The sequence below is a fragment of the Amblyraja radiata genome, chromosome 41 (assembly GCF_010909765.2).
Source record: "Amblyraja radiata isolate CabotCenter1 chromosome 41, sAmbRad1.1.pri, whole genome shotgun sequence".
NCBI classification, from domain to species: Eukaryota; Metazoa; Chordata; class Chondrichthyes; order Rajiformes; family Rajidae; genus Amblyraja; species Amblyraja radiata.
Genome location: NC_045996.1, coordinates 8,531,251 through 8,548,023, shown reverse-complemented (window position 1 = coordinate 8,548,023; position 16,773 = coordinate 8,531,251). Strand labels below are relative to the sequence as shown.

General features: G+C 42.1%; 1 protein-coding gene across 2 annotated transcripts in view; it reads left to right on the top strand.

Annotated features, from left to right (window-relative positions):
- The window catches only part of timm50 (translocase of inner mitochondrial membrane 50), a 107,210-nt gene that overhangs the window by 85,577 nt on the left and 4,860 nt on the right, over positions 1-16,773 (top strand). For both annotated transcript variants that reach the window (XM_033014516.1, XM_033014517.1), the window contains 2 exons: positions 9,517-9,673; positions 16,006-16,112. In XM_033014516.1, coding sequence (XP_032870407.1) covers positions 9,517-9,673; positions 16,006-16,112 — 264 coding nt within the window. The remainder of the gene's footprint in view (positions 1-9,516; positions 9,674-16,005; positions 16,113-16,773) is intronic.

Sequence of the window (16,773 nt, the reverse complement as noted above, 5' to 3'; positions counted from 1 at the left end):
CCTGCACTGAAATTTAATTTTGCATATTATTTTTGCATTTTGACAAACATTTCCAGCACCTTAAACAAAGTTGATTTCTTGGAATCATGTGGTGCAACAGTATCGTAAAAATTAAAAGTTTCAGATATGGGTGAAAGATGATCTAGAATATAAAAAAGAATCTCCTTGTGGCGATTCGATAAACTCCCTCCTGTTTCCCTTTCTTATTTATTTTCTTCACTATCTCTATTTTCCTCTTTTTACTCACACACACTAGACTTTCCTTCATTCTTTACTATCTTTTTTTCTTACTTTTCTCTTTAAAAAAAAAAGCAAGTGTACAGAGAATGTAATATGTTAACAGAATTTTGGGGACGTAAAGAGGAACTTACTTCTAATAAATAAAATTAAAAAAACAAAAAAATAAAGTATAATATATTTGTCTGGCAGAGGAGGTGGTTTGCAGATGTACGCATGTAGAGGTGGTGGCGTGAAGCAAAAAGTTATCTGTTCATTGAAGTGTAACAGAACTGAGTGTAGCAGTGAATGGAAATTTAATACAGATTTGGAATGCAGAACCAGTTTTAGTACCTCCCAATTCTCACTATTCCCCCACCCCCATCACTCACTTTCTCCCCTCTTCCTGTGCTACCTTATTGTTGAGATAGACTCTGCATTCCTCTCATTCTGATTTCTTGCCTGTTCCAATTTTTTAATTGCTCCATTAATGTCAGCTGCCTGGGTTCTAAAGTCTGGAATTTTCTTCCTAAACCTGTCAGCCTCCTTGTCTCTGTTTTTAGAATCATTAAACTGTTATGGCACAGTGGAAAATAATTGTTCTGCTGAATTTATTAGAGCAATCCCGTCAATTCCACTCCCATAGCCCTGCAAGTTATTCTTTCTTATGCGCTTATCCAATTTCCTTTTTCTTCAAACCCGATCATATTATTGGTCATATATTCTAATATCTCGCTGTTGCTTTGTGTTAAATGTTATTTGACCTTTCGTGAGGCTTTTGAAATGTCCTTATTGTGGGACTGAGAAACCAGAAATACCCCCCATATCTTTGTCTTTGAGTGGGTTACACACAAGCCTCTGGGACAGTACTGAGAGAATGCTGCATCTTCAAAGGTGCCACGTATTCAACGAGATACTAAATCAAGGCCCAATCTCCGCTCAGAAGGATGACAACAAAAGTCCCATGGCATGATGTGAAGGAGAGCATAGAATTTCTCCCTGGAGTCTTGCCCAATATTTACTTCTCACCCCACAATGAAACAAATCTCCTGCTTATTGTTTATTGCTGTTTGGCAAGACTTTACCATGTACAAATTGACTGCTTCATTTTGTACATCTATGTTTTGGGTGTTGCTAAGTTTAAGGTTTCGCTTTTTTGTACAATGGAACCAATTTTTGCAGTCAAATACTAGCTCTCGGCAGGCACGGGAGGAGAAGAGTGCATGGTGTGCACAAGTATTATAGAGTACAGGTGAGACCATGGAGTAGTGTGTGCAGGAATGATATGCTTCATCAGTGTCTGACTGTGCAGTGCAGGTTCAGTAGATTGATTATTGGGATGAAGAAAGGCTTAGTGAGTTAAGAGAGGTTAGGTAAATTTAGTTTAGCTTAGTTTAGGGCGGTCAAGGTGGCGCAGCGGTAGAGTTGCTGCCTTACAGCGAATGCAGCGCCGAAGACCCTGGTTCGATCCCGACTACGGGTGCTGTCTCTAATAAGGAGTTTGTATGTTCTCCCCGTGCCCTGCGTGTGTTTTCTCAGAGATCTTCGGTTTCCTCCCACACTCCAAAGACGTTCATTGGCTTGGTAAATGCAAAAAAATTGTCCCTAGTGGGTGTAGGATGGTGTTAATGTGCGGGGATCATTGATCGACACTGGGCCAAAGGGCCTGTTTCCGCGCTGTATCTCTAAACTAAAGATAGAGTGTGGAAGCAGGCCCAGAGTCCGCACCGACCAGTGTTCCCCGTACACTAACACTATCCTACACACACTAGGGATAATTTACAATTATACCAAGCCAAATAGCCAACCAACCCGTACGTCTTTGAATTGTGAGAGGAAAACTCATGCAGGTCACGGGGAGAACGTACATACTCCGTTCAGACAGCACCTGTAGTCAGGATCGAACCTGGAACTCAGTAAGGAAGCAACTCTACCGCTGTGCCACCATGCCGCCATATTTGTTCAAGAGTATAATTAATTCCAGAGTTTATCACCACATGTTTAACACCACAACCTGCTTGTTAAGGGTGAGATAAAGTTTTTTTTACAATTCCTTCATGGGATGTTGATGTTGTTGGGAATGCTGGCATTTAGTATTCATTTATCATTGGCCCTGAACTAAAGAGGGAGTAGGAGTTGAACATTTGAAGGTTTGGAGTCACTTAGAGGTCAGACTGGATAAGGATGCCAGATTTCCTCCTCTGAAGGATATGAGTGAACCAGATGCTTACTGTTACCGAGGCAGCCTTTTAAAAAAAAAAAAAAATTAATGTCTATTTAACATTGCTGAATTACTTGGATTTAAGTTCTCCAGTTATGAGGGATTTGAACTCATGACTCTGAACCAGTGGTCCAGAACTCTGGCTGTTAGTCCAGTAACTGAACCAATTCCATTTGGTCTGTCCATTTCTTCCTTTCCAATTTAAAATGCAGTGTACATAATTTTCTTGTTTAAAATCCGTTCTTTTTTTTGTTGTTGAATACATTACCTTGCTAATAATCAGTACATTTTAACAATTTAAAAAAAAATTAGTCTTTTTTTGGTATCTGTAAATTTTGGAAAATAAAAGTAAATCTATTGTCGAACAGATTGAACCATTTACTTTGGAAAAAAACTACCCTTCGACAAATCCCGCACTAATCAAAGATTTGTTTCTTCTCGACTGTTTTTAATCGATATGACTAATAAAAGCACATGCCCAGTGCTTGACAGGGAGGGGTATGCAGGCCTGAAGGATTCCAGGTTTGGTCCCTCGATACCAGAAAGGTAGTACGGTTGTGTAATGAACTCAAGTTAGTTCTGGCTGTGTGCATTATTCAGAGAACTCCATTAGGAGGTGGACAAAAATGCTGGAGAAACTCAGCGGGTGCAGCAGCATCTATGGAGCGAAGGAAATAGGCAACGTTTCGGCTCGAAACGTTGCCTATTTCCTTCGCTCCATAGATGCTGCTGCACCCAGCTGAGTTTCTCCAGCATTTTTGTGTACCTTCGATTTTCCAGCATCTGCAGTTCCTTCTTAAACACAAAATCCATTAGGAGGTGCATTTGTGCTCCTTGTATGAAGTAAAGATCCATTTTAGCTTTAATTCCTCACAATGATTGCTTGTAAAGTATTTACAACTCGGGTCTGTTTACACATTTGGGTGCTCTACTGTAAGATGGTAAGAAGTGTGGATCAAGTATATAAAGTTATATTGGTATTACGACCAAGTGTATTGGTCATAAGATAGGATTTATGATCCTTGCTGTTGACATAAGCAAGATAGTTGAAAACATGTACCTTCATGTACATGGTCATATATTTATATAGCAATCACCCATTATCTGCAGGCTTCAGATAACGTGAATAAAGTTGTTGACATTTATGAATCGTAGCATTCAACAGCTATAGTCTGAAGCCCTCATTAGATCCGGGACAAGGCGACAGTGTCTTCTCAAACATCTCATCGCCCATCTGCCGCCTGACAAAATGCTGCTCTGCTGCCTTCACTGTGCAGCATCTGGCCCTGTGCAATCTGTCACCTTTTTTTCTGGCACTGTCAGAAGTCAACCTGCACCAATAAAATCATCAAACAAGAAGCCACACTGTCGAGACGCAAACGAACAGACTGTATGCTGACTGTACACTTGATCAGAAAGCCACAGGCTTCCAGGAGTGTGTGCACACAGATTATATTTTAATTTGCCTCAATTTACCTTTTTTTTTAAATGCATATTGGTTTTAAAACATATTTTTGAAGATTAATTTTTCATGTGTGTTGGACATTTGTATGATAATTTTGAAATGCCACCCATATTGTATCATTTCTGACCACTTCGAACTGGAAAAAAATATCTCCAGTGAATATTAAATTGTATTTAATGGTAGCTGAAAATAGAATAATTTAATCAAATGTTGTATAAATGTATTTAATGTAAAGTCCATGATCTTTTTATAGCACCTACTGACTAAAGATTTAACTGACTTTTATTGCTTGTTTGGTATCCTTAAGCCAAGGCAAGAATTTAATTGGAAATAATATTTACAAATGTCTCTTTAACTACACTTTGAATTGATGTTCATGCAGCTTTGAAATTGTTCCTCCCTCTGTACTGATCTGGTTGCAAAATGAAAAGATGAGTTCATAAATTCTAGGAGCAGAAGTAGGGCATTTGGCCCATCAAGTCTACCCTGTCATTCAAATCTATCTTACCCTCTCATCCTGCCTTCTCCCCATAACCCTTGACACCTAACTAATATTACACCCTTACTAAAGTTCCGTGGATTGTCACCTTGTCGTGGTGGAGAAGCTTGTGTGGACCTGAGATCCTGAGAGCGATGCCGTCTGGAGCTATGCTCCTGGTAGGGCCACCCATGGCGGTAAGGTCAAGGGGGAGGGTCTCTGACAAGTAGCAATCCAACCAAGACCTCAACGGTGGAACAGGCAGAGGATGATGGCTGACCTTAGTGGAGCATCACAACGGCTGAGAAGGCTGCAGCAGAAAAGGGTCTCCGGTCGTCTTGGACTCCATGCCACTGAATTCTGACCCAGCTCTGTCAAGGACCGTGGGGTGGCTGTCTGTGCACCAGTCTCCCCACGTTAAACAAAGTCACGCACAGGCATCCTCCATATAGGGAATAGCCCCATGGAGACACCCATGGTCAGCCACGACTGAAGGGGGCCTAAGACTAAAGCTGGACTTTAGTTGTCAGCTGGGAGATGTCCACCAATTTTACCTGCACCTTCTGTGTAACTGTAATGGTGTAACACTATATTACTCACTGGTAGTTTTCTCTTTGTACTACCTGGTGTTCATGTGTATGGTGTGACTTGATTGTACCCATGTATAATATGATTTGATTGCATAGCATCCCAACAAAGCTTTTCATTGTATCTCGGTACACATAACAAAAATAGACTAATAGCAATATACCGAATGCAGATGTCAACTTTCCAAGTGTAGATTGCCATTGAGCAGCCAACTCCATACAACTACAGAACAAACAGGTGCTCTGATTGATGGATTTGTGAGAGGTTTTGTGATGAAGCTATGATACACGACGTAGAATATTAGTTATTTTCCATTGCTTTAAGGTGCGTTTCCTCATTCCTTCCTACTTCGACCTTTCTCTCATAATGACATGCTCTCCTCATCTGAGTAAACATTCTTCATGAATGACAGTGTAGATTTGAAGGCAGATTTTGCACTTTGGTCATTTAGAGTCATAGAGTGATACAGTGTGGAAACAGGCCCTTCGGCCCAACTTGCCCACACTAGCCAACATGTCCCAGCTACACCAGTCCCACCGGCCCGCATTTGGTCCATATCTTTCCAAACCTGTCCTATCCATGCACCTGTCTCACTGTTTCTTAAAAATTGGCATAGTCCCAGCCTCAACTACCTCCACTGGCAGCTTGTTCCATACACCCACCACCCTCGGATTCCTATTAAATCTTTTCCCCTTCACCTTAAACAAGGTCCTCTGGTCCTTGATTCACCTACTGTGGACAAGAGACTTTGTGCATCTACCCAATCTATTCCCCTCATGATTTTATACACCTATAAGATCTCCCCTCATTCTTCTGCGCCCCAAGGAGTAGAGTTCCAGCCTACTCGATATCTCCCTATAGCTCAGACCCTCGGGTCCTGGCAACATCCTCGTAAAGTTATTTTCTATTGCTTTAAGGTATGTTTCCTCATTTCATGACTCATGCTCTCAATTTCTAAAAGTGCCATCTGAGTAAACATTCTTTGTGAATGACAGCATTGATATTGAAGGTAGATTTTGCAGCTTGGTCATTTACTCTTTAACGCACAGGCAGTAATAGTTCCTCACTTTCTGAAATTCAGTTTCTTTACCTCTAACAGTGCCTGAATTTTCAGGAGTCATGAGCATATTTAGCATAATGCGTTAGAAAGATTTCTCCAATCAGGTATAGAAACATAGAAAATAGGTGCAGGAGTAGGCCATTCGGCCCTTCGAACCTGCACCGCCATTCAATATGATCATGGCTGATCATCCAACTCAGTATCCTGTACCTGCCTTCTCTCCATACCCCCGATCCCTTTAGCCACAAGGGCCACATCTAACTCCCTCTTAAATATAGCCGATGAACTGGCCTCAACTACCTTCTGTGGCAGAGAATTCCACAGATTCACCACTTTCTGTGTAAAAAATAATTTTCTCATCTCTGTCCTAAAAGACTTCCCTCTTATCCTTAAACTGTGACCCCTTGTTCTGGACTTCCCCAACATCGGGAATAATCTTCCTACATCTAGCCTGTCCAACCCCTTATCAATACTGTGACGCAGCTGATAGAGCTATTGCCTCTCAGCGACAGAGACCCGGGTTCGACCCTGACCTCGGACGCCATCAGTTTCAAGTTTGCACATTCTCCTTGTGACCGCGTGGGTTTCATCTGGGTGCTCGGGTTTCCCCCCACATCCAAAAATGTTTAGGTTTGTAAGTTAATTGATATCTGTAAAACTACCCCCCAGTTGTAGGAAGTGAATACGAATGTGGCATAACTTGGAAGATGGTTGGAGTGAACTCGATGGGCCGAAGGACATGTTTCCATGCTATAGCTCTGAACTAAACAACCTGACATGTTCATCCACAAAATCAGAAAATGTAGGATGTAATCAGCAGGTCAGGCAGCATCGATGGAAAGGGGAACACTTGACATTCTACAGAAACGTCTTTGCTCTGAAACATTATCGTCCTATCTCCACAGATGTCGCCTGACCTGCTGACTGTTTCCAGCATCTTTTATTTATTTCAGATTTCCAGCATCTGCAGTTTTTTTTAATTGTCATTGTCCTTCTTCTATCCCTCTCCATATTTACCAGCTTTGATTGATTCATAAATGTCAAGAGAGGAAAACTCCATTGGCAGTCCGGACGATGGCACAGCAGTTGGTGCTGTTGCCAAATGATCTTGTAAAATCACCCATGTTTCAGCTTAAATCGCTTGCCAATGATGACCGCATGGAATTTGGATGAGTATAGGTTTGGGCGTCAGTGTGATAAATGTTTAGAGTTACAAAATAAGTGTGATAAAATAAACTTTTCCCAGTCACTTACCTTGACGGATATGCGATTTTTCTCCGTGTCGCATCTCCGCCTCCCCCTGCACCTACAGCGTGTAGTGGTGCGGCCTTTCCTGGAGACCGGCCCGGAGCTTCAAGCCGTGGGTGCGGCGCGGAGCCTGGGATCTTTTGCCGAGGATCGCCAGTGTTGGAGCTCCGACCGCAGGCCCTGTGGACTTTAACACCGTGAAGCCGCGTCTCCGGTAAGAAGCGGCCGACTCGGGAGCTCCAAGCCGTCCCGATACCGGAGTTTAGATCACCCCGACGAGAGGGCTCGAACGTCGGACCGTCAGCAACGGAACTGCGGTGGGTTCAAGGCCCCGACCAAGGGTGAACAAAGGAAGAAGATGACTGAACTTTATTGCCTTCCATCACAGTGAGGAATGTGGATTCCAGTGGTGGATGTTTATGTTAAACTTTATTTTATGTGCTGTGTGTATTGTTGCTTTTTTACTTAGTATGGCTGTACGGTAACTCAAATTTCACTGTACCTTAATTGGTACATGTGACAATTAAATTGAATCTTGAATCTTGACTGTCTCCGAGGCATGAAGGAGTAGAAGGGAGTCAAAGACTGGATTGATATGTAGTGGAGTACAGTTAGGTTAATAAACAAAATTGATAAGTACACAAAGTGAACGAATGTGTTCAAAGGTTGCCAAGAATTTAAAAAAAAGTGAGGGCATCAGGTCATGGTGGTACCCGTGATGAGATTTTAACCACAGCAGGTTTGTGGGACAGAAGCCAGTTGCAAAGAATGCAAAAGGGAGAACTGGACAGGTAATTTGGATAAAATGAAGCATCATTACTACAGCTATCCCTCCTTTGGTTTGCTAATTCATAACATGCCAAATATGTAACCTGTGATATGTTGGAATGTGTTGGAAGGAACTGCAGATGCTGGTTTACACCGAAGATAGACACAAAAAGCCTTAGTAACTCAGCGGGTCAGGCAGCATCTCTGGAGAAAAGGAATAGGTGACGTTTTGCGTCAAGATCCTGACTCTCAGACTGAAGAAGGATCTCGACCCGAAACATTGCCTATTCCTTTTCTCCGGAGATGTTGCCTGACCCGGTGAGTTGCTCTAGATGTTTGTGTGTATTTTCTGTGGCATATAAAGTCAAGAACTGCCCAACTTTCGTTTCCAGGATAAATGTCCACAAAGAGATTCACTTCTAGGCTAAGACGGCATTGGTGCAATAGCTTATATATATTTTAGGCTAATATGCAATTTTTTAATGTATCTTTGTAATTCTTTGTACTGTTTGATGTGTTATATGGACCTGTGTCTGAAATAAAGCTTTAATAAAAATAAGCTGGAGAATATTCCATGTTTTCATAATATGATAACAACTGTAACCGGTTGCCTTCTTATTGTACTGTGCAAATATTATTAAAGACATCCCCCAGTGTTATTTTTGCACTCTAGTGTTTCCCTCTCATTCAAGCAATAAAAATCTGGTTTAATATCAGATATCTGCAAAATTAAAACACTAAACATCGACAGGTTTCCTTGCAAGTCATCAAACTGTTCCTTTAATATGGGAGGGTGTGTACATGTAGTGAGTGCAGATTTAATTGTAATTAACTAGAAGGTTATGCTGCTATGAAGGGGTGACGCTTAACAGCTTTATTAGTATTTGTGTCTGGTTAAATAATGAATTATAATTATATTTAAACCAGACACAAATACTGATTTACTCTACTCGAGAGCAGATTGGTTTGCAATAATTAGATTAAACAATATGGCAATTCTAAATCCACAGATGGTGGCAGCATTCTCTGCAATATTAATATTTTTATTAATATGCAATTGATGCTGACTGTTTTGGATTTTCTTTTAAATTTTAATCAAATTTCTCCGGTCTCTTCATGATTAATTTTTCTATCGTCCTGTTTCTGAGTCTGGCAGCTAATTTGGTCCGATCCCTGCCTAATGTGGCTGTTCGTTCTGTCGTAGACCTCATCAATGTTGGCCAATCATGTAAAACTCGGCCCAGTTCTTACCACCCATGTCTGGGTTGTAAGAACATTCTTATGAGGGGTTTGAGAAGCACATTAGTGTAGCCAGATTTGCTGTTTGTTTCTGACACCAATATTTCTATTTGTTACTGACACCAATACTGTCTGAAAGGATAGACCGTGAATCAAATGTTAATATGATCTAGCCATCTGTAACAGTCAATTAATCTGTGTAATATGAATATTGTTTCTTTCCATTCCTATAGGATGTGTCTTGCCTGAACAGGGACCCTTCCAAAGTTATTATTGTAGATTGTAAAAAAGAAGCTTTCCGTCTCCAACCCTTCAACGGCATCGCACTAAGGAAATGGGATGGGAATTCTGATGACCGAACCCTATATGAACTTGCAACATTCCTGAAAAGTAAGTTCCCATCTGCCTGCTGTCTTGTTCCCTGGATCCCAAAGAGCGAGATTCCGTCAAGGGCATTGTGACACTAATTAAAATTGCGTGGGTTACCTTATTTTGTAACTCTAAATCTTAACCCCTCCCCAAACCGTGGCTGGCCTCCCTCTCTCTGGTTGAACAGATATGAGCTTAAAGTTTCCATAATAAGGGCTGCAACTGGTACCTTAACAGTTAATCATAGGAAAGCTCCAAGAGGCATATGTGCCCAAGACCTTTGGGTCAATTATGACAATCTGGTTATTTGTCCTTTGTGTTTTATTAATGTATTTTTTTCCTCCTCTTTTCACTATTGATGTAGATTAACTCATTCACCATGCACTGCCATTGTGATGCCACTTACTACAGCTCATGTTGCTGCGAGCAGCTGCAGTGATGCCATCTGGCATCTTCCAAGGACCAAGGTCCATGGGGGAACAATGCCAAATGGTTCCTTTTAGTTATGAACAAGTTAAATATTTGTTGTGCCTTTGAATGAACTGAGGTTAGAAGGTCACAGAGGCTAAAGAGAAGCTGTGACACTAGGTTTGAAAAGGACTCGGAGCATGTTTAAAATTGCATTGTGAGGGCCTACATTATATTGTTATATTTAATGTCAGGAAGCTTAACTGAACCGTTACGCCCCTTTCTATCAAACTATTGCCTTTATTGGAAAATGTACCATTGGACGTGACCCTGTGTTGTGAATTATCATGATGGCCTTGCACCAAGAGCCTCCTAAGAAGCCATTCACTAAAAGTATCAGAACTAAATGTGGGTAGACAAAAATTCTGGAGAAACTCAGCGGGTGAGGCAGCATCTATGGAGCGAAGGAAATAGGCGACGTTTCGGGTCGAGACCCTTCTTCAGACTCTTCAACTAAATGTGTGTCGTTTGCTGCAATTATCCATGTTGATGATGCCCATGGGCAGATTAATCTCCATTTTGTAGATGCAGGTAATACCCATCTCTGGTGAGATGAGTAGGAAGGAGCTGCAGATGCTGTGGTTTAAACCGAAGATAGACACAAAATGCTGGAGTAACTCAGCTGGACAGGCAGCATCTCTGGAGAGAAGGAATGAGTAACGTTTCGGGTCAAGACCCTTCTGCCTGCACTTGCAGCCACAACCAGCATGGTTAATCCATTTTTGAGATTAAATTAACAACATCCGTACAGTCGGGTTTGTTCCAGAGAAATTAGGCATTAGAGAAAGGTGGCAGAGCTGGTTGGCAAGGCAAAGTACTTTCCAGTCAGTTGCCAAGGTGTTTGGCACTCACAAAGACATTACGACTCCTGAACTGGATCTGCATTGGGAAAGCAGCTGGCAGCTTGTCACAACTGTGGCCACCTGGATTTGATCTTGATCTTGCTGTGCTGTCTGTATGAAGTTTGCTCATTCTCCCTGTTACTGCATAGGTTTCCTCGGGGAACACTGCGTTAACTCCCACTTGCCAAAGGTGTGAGGGTTGATGGATCAACTTGCTTCTGGTGTAGGTGGGCTGATTGCAGAATGGGAATGTGGGGGAGGGAGGGTGTGGACTTCAGAGAACAAGTGGAGAAATGAGATTCATGCCGATTAATGTTTGATGATCATCACAGATGCAGTGGGCTGAATGTCTGTTTCTAAAGGGCCTGTCCCACTCACGTGATTTGTTTGGCGACTTGCCGGCCCCCGCCATAGTCGCAGCAGGTTGCCGAAAAATTTAAAAATGTTGAAAACCCAGCGGCGACCAGAAAATGGTACGACTCTTTGGGCGACTACTCACGACCATACAGGCGTCATGTGTCGACGGGTGCCGGCAAGCGCCGAAACATTCGCGTAAGTGGGACAGGCCCTTAAGTCTGTGTAACTTAGTTGAGTTTACTTTATTGTCACATAGGCCGAGGTACCGTGAAAAGCTTTTATTGCATGCTAACCAGTCAACGTAAAGACAATACGTGATTACAATCGAGGCATCCACAGATGTACAGGTGCATAAGAAAGGGAATAATGTTTAGTGCAGGAAAGCTAGACAAGCTAGATGCAGGAAAAATGTTCCCGATGTTGGGCGAGTCCAGAACCAGGGGCCACAGTCTTAGAATAAAGGGGAGGTCATTTAAGACTGAGGTGAGAAAAAACTTTTTCACCCAGAGAGTTATGCATTTGTGGAATTCCCTGCCACAGAGGGCAGTGGAGGCCAAGTCACTGGATGGATTTAAGAGAGAGTTAGATAGAGCTCTAGGGGCTAGTGGAGTCAAGGGATATGGGGAGAAGGCAGACACGGGTTATTGATAGGGGACGATCAGCCATGATCACAATGAATGGCGGTGCTGCCTCGAAGGGCCGAATGGCCTCCTTCTGCACCTATTTTCTATGTTTCTATGCAAGGTAAAATGTTTAGTGCAAGAATCAACAAACTATTCTTTGCAGATCTCCCAGCCTCAAACAGGTTGCTACTCTCACCTAGGACCAGGAAACAATGAGCTGCTATGGAATACCTACGAGTGCGGCTTTAAACAAAAATGCCTGTGGTCTGGTACAGGAATTTGTATTGGAATGTTCTTGTGAAATGTGGCTCACTAGATGTGGAAGAGCAACCTGTGACTGAAACATTCTTTTAAAGTAGTATGCCCAGTGGAGATGTAAATTTCTGCTTGGATTTCATTAATTACTGCAAGAGGAAGCTAACGTTTCACTTTGAATTTATTATGAGGAGGCCTGGCTCCAGTCTGTTAAGTATCCAAGACCTTCGTGCAATTATCAGACTGTGAACGCTCTTCTCCCGTTCCTTGGTAACTCACCAAACTTTGGAACTTTATTTAACAATCACAGTAATGTTAGAGAAAATAAATTAAACATATAGCTAGCTCCTTGATGGCTTAGCATGTAAAGGCAACATTTACAATTACATTGCCCACCATAATGTTTGGGACAAAGACCCATCATTTATTTATTTGCCTATGTACTCCACAATTTGAGATTTGTAATAGAAAAAAATCACATCTAGTTAAAGTGCACATTGTCAGATTTTTTTAAAGAGTATTTTTATATATTTTGGTTTCACCATGTAGAAATTGCAGCTGAGTTTATACATAGTCCCCCCCATTTCTGGGCAGCATAATATTTGGGACACATGGCTTCACAAGTGTTTGTAATTGCTCAGGTGTGTTTAATTGCCTCCTTAATGCAGGTATAAGAGAGCTCTCAGCATCTAGTCTTTCTTCCAGTCTTTCCATCACCTTTGGAAACTTTTATTGCTGTTTATCAACATGAGGACCAAAGTTGTGCCAATGAAAGTCAACGAAGCCATTATGAGACTGAGAAACAAGAATAAAATATCAGAGTGATGGCAAGAGCAAAGTATGGAATAAAAATGGAGAAGGAACTGCAGATGCTGGTTTAAACCGAAGATAGACACAAAATGCTGGAGTAACTCAGCGGGACAGGCGGCATCTCTGGAGAGAAGGAATGGGTGACGTTTCAGGTCAAGACCCTTCTTCAGGCCAATTTCTTCCCTCCAGAGATGCTCCCTGTCCCGCTGAGTTACTCCAGCATTTTGAGTCTATTTTTAGTGTAAAAATGGGATTAGTGTAAATGAGTGCATCGTGGTCGATGCAGACTCGTAATGCTAAAGTATTTTTCTATGCTGTACGGCTCTATAATTTTGACAAATTTGTGCACATTAATATCCCCCCAAAAAAGTAATATGAGAAATTACCTGTTGATTGCTTTTAGGTTGAGAACAAATTATTGGCCTAGACAATAATAGAAATCTCTACTCTTGTTCAAGTAGTGTCTCGATTTTATTGCAGTCACCTGAGCAGGCAGGAAGTCAAGGCAGGAAGTCAATGCAGCAATCCCCACCTACTACATTGAAGTTTCACCCCAGATTGTTTGAAGTCCTGGAGTATGCTTAAATTTAACAACTTATTATTTAGAGCTGAGAATTACCATGTATTATCCATGGTCTGAAGAAGGGTTTCGGCCCGAAATGTTGCCTATTTCCTTCGCTCCATAGATGCTGCTGCACCTGCTGAGTTTCTCCAGCACTTTTGTCTACAATGTATTATACATATAATCATATAACAATTACAGCACGGAAACAGGCCATCTCAGCCCTACAAGTCCTTGCCGAACACTTATGTTCCCCTAGTCCCATCTACCTGCACTCAGACCATAACCCTCCATTCCTTTCCCATCCATATACCTATCCAATTTATTTTTGTGAGTCAGAAAGTGGGACACACTTTACCTGCGTTCGGCATCATAAACAAACTGCAGTCGATCAATTTAAATTAGACGAGGGAGTTGAAAAATAATGTTGATTCGCCACTTCTGATCGCTAAATAATATCTGTGTGTTTGTGGGAAGAAAACAGGATTGGACTCTAATCCCATATTCTCCATCCTCAAATACTCTGCTGTAATTCAATGTTTTAGTCGGTCCACACGTGAAAGTTATTCAGCTCCTGCGTGGTCATTACCCTCCAATACTCTGTAATGGCAGAAATCTAAATGTCTTTGCCACACTGCAGCTTTAATTTGCAATGGATAGGTAGGTGATGCTTTTCTTTAAACTTTCATGCAGGAAATGTACATTATTGATGGTAGATACACTGGTCTCAGTTGTGTTTAGTGTCATTGCTTTCAGTTGGATTAGATTGGTGTCTGGTGTCCAATTTAAAATGTGGATTTTAAACAAAAAGCTTGAATTAACAATAATCAATAGCTCGCCCTCAATAAAAATGATGAGACCGAATCACGGCACTCCTAAAGCGCAAACGTTTATAAAAATGGACATTCATAAGAATAAGGAATAAGCCATTTAGAACGGAGACGAGGAAACACTTTTTCTCACAGAGAGTGGTGAGTCTGTGGAATTCTCTGCCACAGAGAGCGGTGGACGCAGTTTCTCTGGATGCTTTCAAGAGAGAGCTAGATAGAGCTCTTAAAAATAGTGGAGTCAGGGGATATGGGGAGAAGGCAGGAACGGGGTACTGATTGGGGATGATCAGCCATGGTCACATTGAATGGCGGTGCTGGCTCGAAAGGCCAAATGGCCTACTCCTGCACCTATTGTCTATTGTCTACTGCCAATCTCAAATACCTTCTGTAGTGGAATATATAAGAGCTATTCTGAAACCATGTGCAAAGCTAAGCAAACTTGTTTACACTTAAAATGGGGGGAAATATGGGAGGTGCTATGAAGCTGTAGGTTTTGTGAAGGAAAGACAAAGACATTTCTTTAATGTGGTCAGGCAACCTTCATGCACTGACCTCATCAATTTGCAGAAACCTCTGCAAACACTATGGGCCTATCCTTTCCTGTCTAGACATTCATTTACTCCCGCGATGCACAATGCCTCCGGCCACGTTATTGTTCCAGTTGTCCCAGCACAGGAAGATCTCCATGTTGGCTATTCCTATACCTGCATTTACTTGTAGCATTATCTGGATATGTGAGGTTCCAGAGATTGGTACAAGCTTTTGTAAGAATCAATAACCAGCTCTTAACTCACCAGCTACATCTCAGACGCCAGGTCATAGCCAGCAAGATTAGTTTAGTTTAGAGATACAGCATGGAAACAGGCCCTTCGGCCCACCAAGTCTGCTGCAACCAACGATCAACACTACCCCACACACATACCATGGACAATTTTTTTCATTTATTCCAAACCAATTAACCTACAAACCTATACGTCTTTGGAGTGTGGGAGGAAACATAGAAAAATAGGTACAGGAGTAGGCCATTTGGTCCATTGAGCCAGCACCGCCATTTAATATGATCATGGCTGATCATCTAAAATCAGTACCTCGTTCCTGCTTTTTCCCCCATATCCCTTAATTCCTTTAGCCCTAAGAGCTAAATCTCTTCATCCTGCACTTTGTCATCATCAATATGTTCCAGCCTAGTGCATCTTACTTGCTTGTTTGAAGCTGGCTGTCACTTGGATGATGCCCTTGATTTTTCACTCTGTTTGAGAGCAGGCATTCCAAGGAGCTTAAGAAGGAACTGCAGATGCTGGAAAATTGAAGGTAGACAAAAATGCAGGAGAAACTCAGCGGGTGCAGCAGCATCTATGGAGCGAAGGAAATAGGCAAAGTTTCGGCCCGAAACCCTTCTTCAAGGAGTTTCCCTGTTTCACCCCCATATTAGTTAAATTTGTGCTAGTTAGATCAGGATTGTGTTAGTCTATGTGACCTGACATCTAGCCCGTGTGTATTTTCCCACTGGTCCATCAAAGGCGCTCAAAATGAGTTTTACAAATGCTATAGTGAAATGTTCTAATAGTATAATGGATTTCACTTCACTGATGGTTTTGCATTGCAGCAATTGCAGTGAGTGGAGTTGAAGATGTCAGATCCGTGCTGGAGAACTATGCTCTTGAAGATGATCCAATTGAAGCGTTTAGAAAAAGGCAAGAACTACTAGCACAGGTAAGTGATCAGCTGCCCCTGACAGTAAATCACCCTACTTAAATGTTACAATGAAAAGTGAACAAAGTTTTTAATATTAATAATGTTTCTCACATTTTTGTGACTAGCAATCTGATAGTGTCGCAGCGGTAGTTGCTGCCTCACAGCGCCAGAGACCCGGGTTCGATCCCGACTACGGGTGCTGTCTGTACTGAGTTTTTCCCTGTGACCGTGTGGGTTTCCTCCAGGTGCTTCGGTTTCCCCCCACATTCCAACGACATGCAGATTTGTAGGTTAATTGGCTTCTGTAAATTGTCCCTTGTGTGCGTGATACAACTAGTGTACGAGTGGTTGCTGGTCAGTGCGGACTCGGTGGGCCGAAGGGCCTGTTTCCCCCGCTGTATCTCTAAACTAAACTAAATCACCCTTCTGTTATCAATCACTTGTGTCACTCCAGGTGGAATCATAAAGGCAGGAACGGGGTACTGATTGGGGATGATCAGCTATGATCACATTGAATGGCGGTGCTGGCTCGAAGGGCCTACTCCTGCACCTATTGTCTATTGTAGGAGTCGGCAACCTTGTTCTACATAGGGGCTGGGACGCATGTCTGTGAGCGGATGGCGGGCCACATCTATCACGTGTACACATGGATCCCACCCCTCATCCCGCCCTAGATGGC